The sequence below is a fragment of the Silene latifolia genome, chromosome Y, assembly GCF_048544455.1.
Source record: "Silene latifolia isolate original U9 population chromosome Y, ASM4854445v1, whole genome shotgun sequence".
Lineage (NCBI taxonomy): Eukaryota > Viridiplantae > Streptophyta > Magnoliopsida > Caryophyllales > Caryophyllaceae > Silene > Silene latifolia.
The window spans coordinates 229,410,940-229,422,740 of NC_133538.1; the positions used below are offsets into that span (position 1 = coordinate 229,410,940).

The following is an 11,801-nucleotide window of genomic DNA, read 5'->3' on the forward strand; positions in this document are numbered from 1 at the left end:
TACTTTTTAGACAAAGAAATATGTTATCTAGCCATAAAATTCTATGCCGGATCCAAATATGTCATTATTTTTTAACACACTTTCTACTGCTTCACTAATCCACCCTAATTAAAGAGTGTAACTTTAGTCAAAAATATTGTAACTTCTTACGAGTATAACTTCAGTGTTTTTACGAGTTTAACTTTAATACGCAATCGTGTAACTTCAGTGTTTTACGAGTATAACTTTAATCCAAAATAGTGCAACTTCATACTAAAAGCGATTTTGACGTATTTTTTTGACCTTTTTTAATTTTAAGAGAAGTTTACGACATTTAGTACTTTTTAGAGTGTAATTTCAGTGTTTTACGAGTGTAACTTTAATGCTAAATAATGTAACTTTAAACCAAAAAGTCATTTTGATGGATATTTTTTTGACTTTTTGTAACTTAAATACAAGTTTACGACATTTCAGTATTTTTTAGATTGTTACTTTAACACTAAATCAAGTGACTTTAAATAAAAAAGTTATTTTGACGGATATTTTTTTGACTTTTTTGTAATTTTAAGACAAGTTTACGACATTTCAGTATTTTTTAAAGTGTAACTTCAGTGTTTTACGAGTGTAACTTTAATCCAAAATAGTGCAACTTTATACTAAAAAGTGATTTTCACGTAGTTTTTTTGACTTTTTTTAATTTTAAGACAAGTGTACGACATTTCAGTAGTTTTTAGAGTGTAACTTTAGTGTTTTACGAGTGTAACTTTAATCAAAAAAAGTGCAAGTTTATACAAAAAAGTTATTATGACGGATAATTTTTTGACTTTTTGTTATTTTAATACAAGTTTACGACATTTCATTATTTTTAGAGTTTAACTTTAATGAAAAATAGTGCAACTTTCTACAAAAAAGTGATTATGACGGATAACTTTTTGACGTTTTGTAATTTTAGGACAAGTTTACGATATTTCACTATTTTTAAAGTGAAACTTTAGTGTTTTACGAGTATAACTTTAGCCAAATTAATGTAACTTTACTCCTTTTTGATAAATTAATTGGAATTTATTTAAATTTAAGTCAAGTTTATATAATTTAAGTCCTAATGTATTTTTAGTCCTTTTCGTATAACTTTTGTTCAAAACTTTAGTCCAAATTTGTATAATTTTAGTCCAAAATTATTTCGAATTTATTTAATTTTAAGATAAGTTTATATAATTTGTTCTACTATAACTTTAGTTCTTTTTGTATAACTTTAGTCCAAAATTGTATAACAAGTTTATATAAGTTGCACATAATGCCATTGAAGTTGCGCATAACAGGTCTTGAAGTTGCGCATAATAGGCATTGAAGTTTCACATAATGCCACTAAAGTTGCGCATATTGGGCATTGAAGTTGCACATAATGATATTGAAGTTGCACATAATTGTTGGAAAATGTGTCCTCAACAATAGTGCGATCACATGATTTAATATCATAATTAAATCTCATATAAAGAATACGTAAGGGATGATTCATTATATAGTCAATTGATCAACATTAATCTGTAACGATTGGCTTGCTTGAGTTTGACGTTACTGTCGTGGGACGGTGGTGGTCAGTTGATCCATTAAGGTCACACCTAAAGGATGATGCCCTTATCTGTAAAGTTGATTAATTGTATGACGATACAAGTTAATCAATTCCTTAAAATCGAACAATTTATTTGTGAGAGAGAATATATTTATCTTATTGTAATGGGATTAAATAAGATTTATTTTAGTGATAAAAATGCTTTGTTACTAAAATTGTTTATTGTTTGAGAAACAATAGAGATAAGAATGAATGGTTAATTATAATTACAAGATGTTGTGAATTATAATTATATGACCCATTTTATTTATGTGATCAAGTATCACTATCCAATTTGTTGTATGTAATTTAATTAATTTATAAAATGATATTTATGTGATAAATATGCATTAAATTAATTAGTAACATGTAACATACTACATGTGACATATTGTGTGACAAATGACAAATTGACAAAATAAAATGGTAGTCCATTTTATGGTACATGGACCGAAATAATGAGAGTGATGGGTGTTAGTGGGTGAATTATTTTATGAGATAAAATAAGCTAATGATGCCTAATCTACATCTAGCCTTACATGCCTAAGGTTTTGATAAGAACAAAAGGAAAAGTGAAGGACCATATATTGGTCCTCATCCCTCCTTGAACCGTGACACACCCCTTCATTTGGAGGTTTTTGTTCTTTAATTATTCCACTCATACTCATTCATTCACATGCAACATTTTCACATGCATTCTTCTCTCTACTCTTTCATTTTTATCTAAAAACTTGAGAAAAGATGATTCAAATTGTTCATAAATATTACTAATATTATTAGTGTAATATATGAGTATTAGTAATTAATTTTAAGGTAAACTACTAAACAAATATCTACCAAATATTATTTAGTGGGGATAAGGGATAAACTTGGGTGCAATCAAGAGGAGTGGCTTCTATACTTGAAATCTTTTGAGGATCATCCTATTAATCATCATAGCTCAAGAACAAGTGAAGGTAGGAGACCTTACTTGTGCCCACAAAACCGAAATTAACAACGTAAGGGACATTGTTTTCTTATAAATCTTTTATATTGTTATGCATGCACTAGATCTAAAGAACAAATAATTAAGAAGTTAATTAGTTCACTATTAGAGGAGTCTAATAATAGGTAAATAAACCTAACAAGTGGTATCAGAGCATAAGGATGTTGCATGCCTAATCGGTTATTGTTTTTCCGAGTTAAAAAGTTAACATATAAAACTAAAAATTTATGATTTATAAGTATAAGCCACGAAATAATCATGCATGTTATATATTCTAGTCCTAAAATTTTTTTAGGTCATTTTTATGATTTATGGAAATTTATTGCCCATTTTAGTGATTTTTGGTCATTTTATTATATTTTTATGACTAAAATGGGAATTAAAATGATAAAAATAGTTAAACATAGTTTATGACCTTGAAAATTTTATATGACCTCACATGCATATTTTACAAGTTGTGTGTAAAATCTCGTATTAATTGAATTAATATTACATGATTTATGATTTTTATGAGATAAAAATGAATTAAAAGAGGTTAAATAGTTAAAAATAGTTATATTTCAAATTGGGCCATGAAACTTTAATATGTTATCACATGCATAATTTAAAGACTGTATGTAAATTTTAGATTAAATGATCTCTTTTAGCATGATTTATGAATTTTGAGAGTAAAAATGGCATAAATAGTGACTATTTTGGCATAAATTGCAAAAACGTATTGCATGGCATGAGAAAATTATTTTAAGTTTCATAAATATCCCAATAATAAGATCTAAGGTTGTAAAATTTATTGGATTAATTTTTAGATACTTTAAACTTTTTATGAGATAAAACCGATAAAATGCAACTATATTATAATCAAAATTAATTCGAAAGTTTTAACCATAATTTTTGACATTATGAGTGTCATAGAATTATTCCAGAATGTTCAAAAATTTAAAATTCAAATTTTGAAATTTTTATAATTTAATTTGGACTTATTTCCTAAATATTATGATTTTAAGGTAAAAAATGAGCATAAAATTAAATCAAGTTGAATTGTTGTCAAAAATTGAGTGATGACTAATTTTTGAGTCCTAAAAAGTGTTAGCATAATTAACTTGAGCTTAGATGTGATTTAAGTGTTAATTAGTGATTTTAAAAGGTTATTATCACGCATTTCCATAAAACCGGGTTATATGTACGACATAAGTTAAATAGGGCGATTTGACATATCATTTGGCATGATAGGTACATATTATAATGCTGCATATTTTAATTGTGGAATGTCTTTTATTTATGTAATTTTGAATTATGTAATTTTATCTTAGTATGGCCTTAGTTTTAATCGATATTACCCGTAATGAAAGGGAATATTGATTCGGTTGTAATTTAATGTGATCTCGTATCACTTTTATTTTTATTTTTATTTTTATTAGTTTTTTCCATTTTACAAATGTATAATAGGAATAGCTTTGTATTTTTATTATTATTTGTAATTATGGAGTATCTTCAAAGACGGTGCCATTAGGAAAGGTGATCTTACGAAGACGGTGTCTTGGGAGGCGTGCCACTTGAAGATTCAAGGGACCAAAGGAGTTGGTTTCCGAATATGTAATAGATTATTAGATTTTCTATGTTTAGCAAGGCCATACTAGGGATTTTATTATTGCTTTGCATTTCTTTTAATATGTTACATGCATTGTCAAATCGCCATAACTACACATGCATATCATATTGAGTCATTGAACGTGTTAATTATAATTATCGTAGTTCACTGCTTTAGTTCATTTAAAACGTGATAGATAATAAATTGACAAGACCTCTCACATATAATAATTGAGAATTAGCCTTGCCAAAAAGTAGAAACCCATGAAGTACCAATTTCATAAGGGAGTTGAGCCGGCTTTACCGTAATACAAACCTTGTTACATTGGCGAAGTGGGGTAGTAAAATGTTATTACATCGAAATTTGGATTGAGCTCAACGGAAGTATTAGTGACCGTAGTCGCATGTGTTCTGGGCTAAAGATGAAAATTAGAGTAATTTTTATCGACCGAGAGTTCTAAAAGTAGAATCGATTAAGAGGTTAATCCACCGAGTTATATAAATAAGGGATGACTCGGCTTACCGTACCCGTATTAATATGAATTTGGATCTCGGAATCATTTATGTTAGTTGGGTGGAGGTCACTACATAGATGCAATACTTGTTTACAAATATACGAGTATTATTAAAACGATAGATGTTAATTATGTCCTTCATTTTCCGTTTTTGTAGTTAAATAATACGCAATGAATTCATCTAATACTCTTACACCAATCACCGTTGATACATGGCTCTAATCATTTGATGAAAAATGCTCCGAGTATGACAATGATACGATTAGAGAATTACGCATTGGCATTGGTCAGGATGGAAATTTTTGCTTCTTTACCACCTCCACTCCACCCACTCCAATATTATTGGCCACCACCTTGGAAAGAAAGTCTTGTGAAGAAAATCTTAAAAAACCTAAGGCATCCTTGTTTGAAGAAACAAAGAAAAATATTAAATTCAGTGGGAGCTCTAGCAAGAGTGTCCTTGCAAATGAAAGGAGTATTTGTATTTATAAAGGGAAGGCAAAAATGGGCGAGAAACCCAAACCTGATTATGAATTGGAAATGGATAGTGGGATTACCAAGACCAAGAAGGGTGCCAAATCCTATGAGGAATGTCATTATTGTAATGTCATGGGCCATTGGAAGCGAAATTGCCCCAAGTATTTGGAAGATATCAAAGTTGGACTTATATATTACTCCAAGTGGGACTTGGAAATGTGGAAAAGCTAAACAAGAGTGATATAAATCTCCGACAAGGAAATGGAGCTCGGGTAGCCGCCACTTCAAGAGAGATTTATGTACTTGTTTTAGCAAATAGCTTCAAGTTATAATATACATAATTGTTATTATGTACCCACTTAGTCTAAAACATTATTTCCATTTCTATGTTAGACATGAAAGGATTTGTATTTTGTTGAATATAGACATGGATGTGAGCCATGTCATTTATCTTAATAATATACATATTTTAGACACTACCAACTCGAGCAATGATATCTTCATAATACAATCCAAAAAACTCATAACAAGTGATTCAAATGATTTATATATTTGACTTTTTCAATTAGGTTACATAAACAAGAAACGCTTTAAAGGCTAGTGTCGACTAGATTTAATGAACCATATGATTTCAATCATATGGAATATGCGAATCTTGTCTCCTTTGCAATATGATTTGTACTTTCTTTAGTGGTAAAGGGACATGAGCAAGTGATTTGTTGGGACTAATACATGTCGATGTATGTGTTCTAATGAGCATCACCACAAGTAGAATTTATGACTACTTCATCACTTTTACCGATGATTTAAGTAGATATGGGTATATTTACTTAATCAAATATAAAGTGAAGCATTTGAGAAATTTCAAAATGGTGTAGAGAACCAATTGAAGAAAAGACTAAAGCATTACGATCCGATCGTAGTGGCAAAGATCTAAGTAATAAATTTGATTTATTAAAGATGGATTATGACCTAGTGTCACTACCCATAAGATCAAACTAATATGAGTTGGTTTGAGTTGTTGAACTCAATTTTAGGAATTTGCAATCCAGAACGGACAAGTAATTCTAAACGGATGGTCAACCATGAGATACCTAGAATAGAGAGTCTATTAAACAGATGACATGGATAAGTCTCGTATATTACATGAAACAAACTGCCATGTTGGGGATGGCTTTTTGAAAGATAATACATAGTCTAGATAAACTCCTAATACTCCACCATATATATGTTTGTGTCTCATGTAGAAGATAGAGGTATTTCTAAGAGATAGAGTTGGAGTAGATGAGATCGTCACAAACATGTCTTATAGTATTACTTTGTGAAAGTAATGAAACTATAATCTATAAAGATAGAGTGGGAGTATAGCTAAGTGTGAGTTTAGCTCACATGTCTTGTTGTTAAAATATTGCTTTGAGAAAGTAATGGTATTGTCCTAAATCGACTTTGTTACATACGAGTCATAGCATTACAATCCGAAAATAATTACTCAAGAGTATATTTACATAAAGACGAGGGTCTCCTTAATGTGAATAGAGCTTTAGAGTGCTTAAAAGCATAGATTAACATGAAGATGTTGATCAAGATTAATTATGTTAGGAATTGCCGCATTTCATTTGATGATGAATGGCAAATAAAACTTATATTCTGTTTTCTAAAATGTGAAGGAAGTGTTTCGAACACAAAATCTTGGATAAAAATTTAAGAATCCTAACATCTTATGCGTAGCTTTCTTAAGTGATCCGAGAGTGGTCTTAAGCAAGAATTAAAGGATTGTACTTTTCATTCATGTGATAATAGTGAATGGTTTCATTCACATGATTGAAGAATCGTGATTATACATGAAGTTTAGTGGGAGCCAATATCATTTTCCCATGTCTTATATGTTGATAACATATTACTTATTGAGAATAATGTACCAATACTCTCTTCTGGCAAGAGTGATTGGAGACTTGAAAAAGGATGCAAAGTATTCTAGATTTTGAATCTATGTGAGAGAATATTGGCATGGGGTTGAGAGTCTTATGAGGATAAGATATTTCACATCTGTTGTATATCAACAAAATAGGATATTCATGTTGATAGAAGTGGAAATACAATGATGGAGTCATAGTCATTCACTGAACCTATTAAGTTGTTGATCACATGTGACCGATTGCTAATGTTTCCGTCATTAGAATGATCATGTATGCCAACAGATGCACATGCGATGGTGTGACATATATATGCTGAGAGCATAATAAGTCAATAAAAGGGATAATTTCCATGATATGGCTTGTGAAAGCCTAAAAGAACATCCTTGAGATTCTTGAGAAGAATTAAGGATTCGTTCATATGTTTGGATGATAAACTAAGTTACGTGTTGAAGGGTTGCACAAACTTTAGTTTCCAAACAGAAAAGGATTTGTTGAAATCCTAGGATATCTTATTGACTCTGGAGTATGAAACTAGAAAAGTGTCTTAGTTTCGCGCATTGCAAATTCTACAAAAGGAATCTAAGTAAGTTGTGACAAAATAGTCAACGTAGGGATTAAGGGTGAATCCCGCAACAAATGACTTTATCACAAGTTATGTGATAACAGTGGGAGCATCTTTCAAGTTAAAGAGCCCAAGTCTAGGAAGAAGACTAGACAAATACTTAGAAATGAATTCAAGTTATTAGAGATAACATTGAATTGAAGGAAATAGCAATTGATAAAGTTGGAATATATGGATATAGGGTATATCCGTTTTGCCAAGCTTTTATTGCATTTCAACTAGTGTTAGTAATACACTAAATATTATAAGATATGAATTAGTAATCGTATATTGACTATTCATATGTGATAATCGCATTTATCGTTTGAGTTTCATTAAACTCACCCATTACCTTGTCGTATCCGAATGGGTTGTAGAGACAAATTGAACCCCATTAAAGTGAACTGGATTGACATGGTATTCGCCCCTAGTTACTTATATGAGGTGACGTCTCGAAGTGATTAGAGTGTGATGCGATTGATGGCAAGTTCATGTGCCATAGAGTCATATGGGATGACTAGTCGATCACATAGGCAGATCAGACGGACACTCGTCGGGCGAAAGACCGCTTATAGAGTTCTGGTAATTCATAAAGCCTGGTCGTGGCAAGAGCTACTATAGAACTCTTATGAGTCAATTCTTTTGACTAGAGACTATTCGCCTAAGTTGGCACAAACTTCTGATTAGCTTTGATTTATACTCTACGATTTCGTAAATGAGGTCAAACTGGGTATATTTTGGGTTCTGATGGACTGTGGCTGAACGAATGGAATAGGGCGATAGGAATTGTCCACCCCTTGTCAGGGTTGTTTGAATTCTCAAGGCCACTCGAGGAGTAGTTAACTGGAAATGCGTGGCCACGCTCGGAAGGTATCTATGGCAGATAATTCCGGTCAGACAGTTACTCTCCAGATCAAGGAAACCACTCAAAATATGATCAAGTGTAAGTACGACCTGCAAGACACCTTTCATTGAGTGGGATATTGTAATATGACAAGAGAATTGGTGACGCACACTTGTCTCGGACAAGTGGGAGATTGTTGGAAAATGTGTCCTCAACAATAGTGCGATTACATGATTTAATATCATAATTAAATCTCATATAAAGAATAAGTAAGGGATGATTCATTATATAGTCAACTGATCAACATTAATCGGATGATGCCCTTATCTGTAAAGTTGATTAATTGTATGACGATACGAGTTAATCAATTTCTTAAAATCGAACAATTTATTTGTGAGAGAGAATATATTTATCTTATGGTAATAGGATTAAATAAGATTTATTTTAGTGATAAAAATGCTTTATTACTAAAATTGTTTATTGTTTGAGAAACAATAGAGATAAGAATGAATGGTTAATTATAATTACAAGATGTTGTGAATTATAATTATATGACCCATTTTATTTATGTGATCAAGTATCACTAGTCAATTTGTTGTATGTAATTTAATTAATTTATAAAATGATATTTATGTGATAAATATGCATTAAATTAATTAATAATAAGTAACATATTACATGTGACATATTGTGTGACAAATGACAAATTGACAAAATAAAATGGTAGTCCATTTTATAGTACATGGACCGAAATAATGAGAGTGATGGGTGTTAGTGGGTGAATTATTTTATGAGATAAAATAAGCTAATGATGCCTAGTCTACATATAGCCTTACATTGCTAAGGTTTTGATAAGAACAAAAGGAAAAGTGAAGGACCATATATTGGTCCTCATCCCTCCTTGAACCGTGACACACCCCTTCATTTGGAGGTTTTTGTTCTTTAATTATTCCACTCATACTCATTCATTCACATGCAACATTTTCACATGCATTCTTCTCTCTACTCTTTTATTTTTCTCTAAAAACTTGAGAAAAGATGATTCAAATTGTTCATAAAGATTACTAATATTATTAGTGTAATATATGAGTATTAGTAATCAATTTTAAGGTAAACTACTAAACAAATATCTACCAAATATTATTTAGTGGGGATAAGGGATAATCTTGGGTGCAATCAAGAGGAGTGGCTTATATACTTGAAGTCTTTCGAGGATCATCATATTACTCATCATAGCTCAAGAACAAGTGAAGGTAGGAGACCTTACTTGTGCCCACAAAACCGAAATAAACAATGTAAGGGACATTGTTTTCTTATAAATCTTTTATATTGTTATGCATGCACTAGATCTAAAGAACAAATAATTAAGAAGTTAATTAGTTCACTATTAGAGGAGTCTAATAATAGGTAAATAAACCTAACAATAATGTCACTGATGTTGCGCATATTGGGCATTGAAGTTGCAAATAATGCCTATGAAGTTGCACATAATGCCATTAAAGTTACACAAAATGTGTAATAAAGTTACACATAATGCCATTGAAGTAGCATAATGTGTAAATTTTGTAGATCTATGGACAATAGATCTGAAAATATATACAACAAGACGAATTTAAACAATACGGGATTTGAAAAAATATAAAACAAAACGATATTTGAAATACAAAACAAAGGAAATCTAAAAAAAAAAGTTAACAAAAAGATCTTAAAAAACCGTACTTCGTTAAGAAAAATATTAGATCTAAAAATATATATATAATAAGACGAATTTAGATCTGAAAAATTATTAGATCTAATAAAAATATATAACAAGACGAATTTACAAGACGAGATTTGAGAAAATAAATACTAAGTCGTAAAACAGTGCAACTTTTTTTTTTGGTAATATCTGAGTTGTATTACTATTAATCAATGTTCAGTCATTACAATATCCATTACAAGCATACTCAATTAGAGATAACTATGTCTAACTTCTTCAGCCACTATGCATCCACCTGACTCACCTGCCCTTTAACTAGTCCCTGCACTCTCATATGAACTAGTTTTTTCACCTCATTCACAACTTTATCCGGCCTACATATACTGAATTCAACCCTACATCTGTTTCTTTCAAACCAGATATTATACCAACCTGCCATCAACACCAAGTGGCATACCTGCTGCTGTAATCTAGAAAAGTTAGATAAATTGCCACCCATCTGTACTTGCAACCACCGCTCAAGTCCAACAATGATTCTTGAACTAAAAGCACATTCTGTAAACAAGTGCTTATGAGCCTCAGTCCACTGCTCACAGATGACACATTTATCAGTGTCACTAACTCCAATCTTGAACAGGTTCTCCCTAGTGTTAAGAGCTTCTAGCTTGATTAACCAACCCACAAACGAATGTTTAGGTAAACACCAGCTATCCCAGACAACCTGGTACCAGTTTACAGGAGGGTACACTCCCTGCAACCACAGATAACCAGACTTGATAGAATAACCCTTTGGATCTGCAATCCAATGATTATTCTGATACCCTGCAGCAAAAAGATCCTTCACCTTACAAACATTCCTCCAGTTCCAGTTTGAATCCAGAGGAGGTTGATAATTTTGCCAGTCTTAACCATGTATATAGATGTGATCCACCCATTGTACCCAAAGCCTATCAGCTTTCATGTGAATCCAGTGCACCAAATTTCCTACAGTAGCTTTATTTAGAATTCCTGCCTCTTTAATACCCAATCCTCCACTCTTCTTGCTCATACAGACCTTCTGCCAAGCAACCAAAGGAGCTCTATTGTGTTCAACTCCCCCATGCCATAAGTAGTTCCTGCACAGAGCCTCTATTCTTTTAATAACCAATTTAGGAATCAAAATGATAGAAGACCAGTAATTACGTAAGGTATTCAACACTGAACAGTGCAACTTTATACTATATTTTTTCTGTAACTTTAGTCCTAAATAGTGTAACTTTAGTCGTAAATAGTGTAACTTTAATCGCATAATCCATTTTTTGTATTTAAATCAACACTTAAATCTGAAAAAAAATTAACAAATACTCCCTCCGACCCAGGCGAAAGGTAACATGGTGAAAAATGGGTTATTTAAGAAAATGGGTAAAAAGGAGGGGCACAGATGGAAAGATTGGTGAGTGGGTCATATAGGTAGTGGGTATAATTAAATGGGTTTAGGTGGATTAAAAAAGGAGTTGGTGAGTGGGCCACATGATGGCATGTGTGTAAATATGAGGAGGGTATAAGGATTATATTGTACAAAAACATGCCATTTATAGTATGTTACCTTT

At 31.4% G+C, this 11,801-nt stretch overlaps 1 protein-coding gene across 1 annotated transcript; it reads right to left on the reverse strand.

Annotated features, from left to right (window-relative positions):
• Positions 1 to 10,495: 10,495 nt before the first annotated feature.
• On the reverse strand, positions 10,496 to 11,260 carry LOC141630188 (uncharacterized). The gene is made up of 2 exons (XM_074443049.1): positions 11,153 to 11,260; positions 10,496 to 11,056 (listed from the first exon to the last, which is right to left on the reverse strand). The coding sequence occupies exons 1-2, from the start codon at positions 11,258 to 11,260 to the stop codon at positions 10,496 to 10,498; spliced, it is 669 nt and encodes a 222-aa protein (XP_074299150.1).
• Between the last annotated feature and the right edge of the window lie 541 nt (positions 11,261 to 11,801).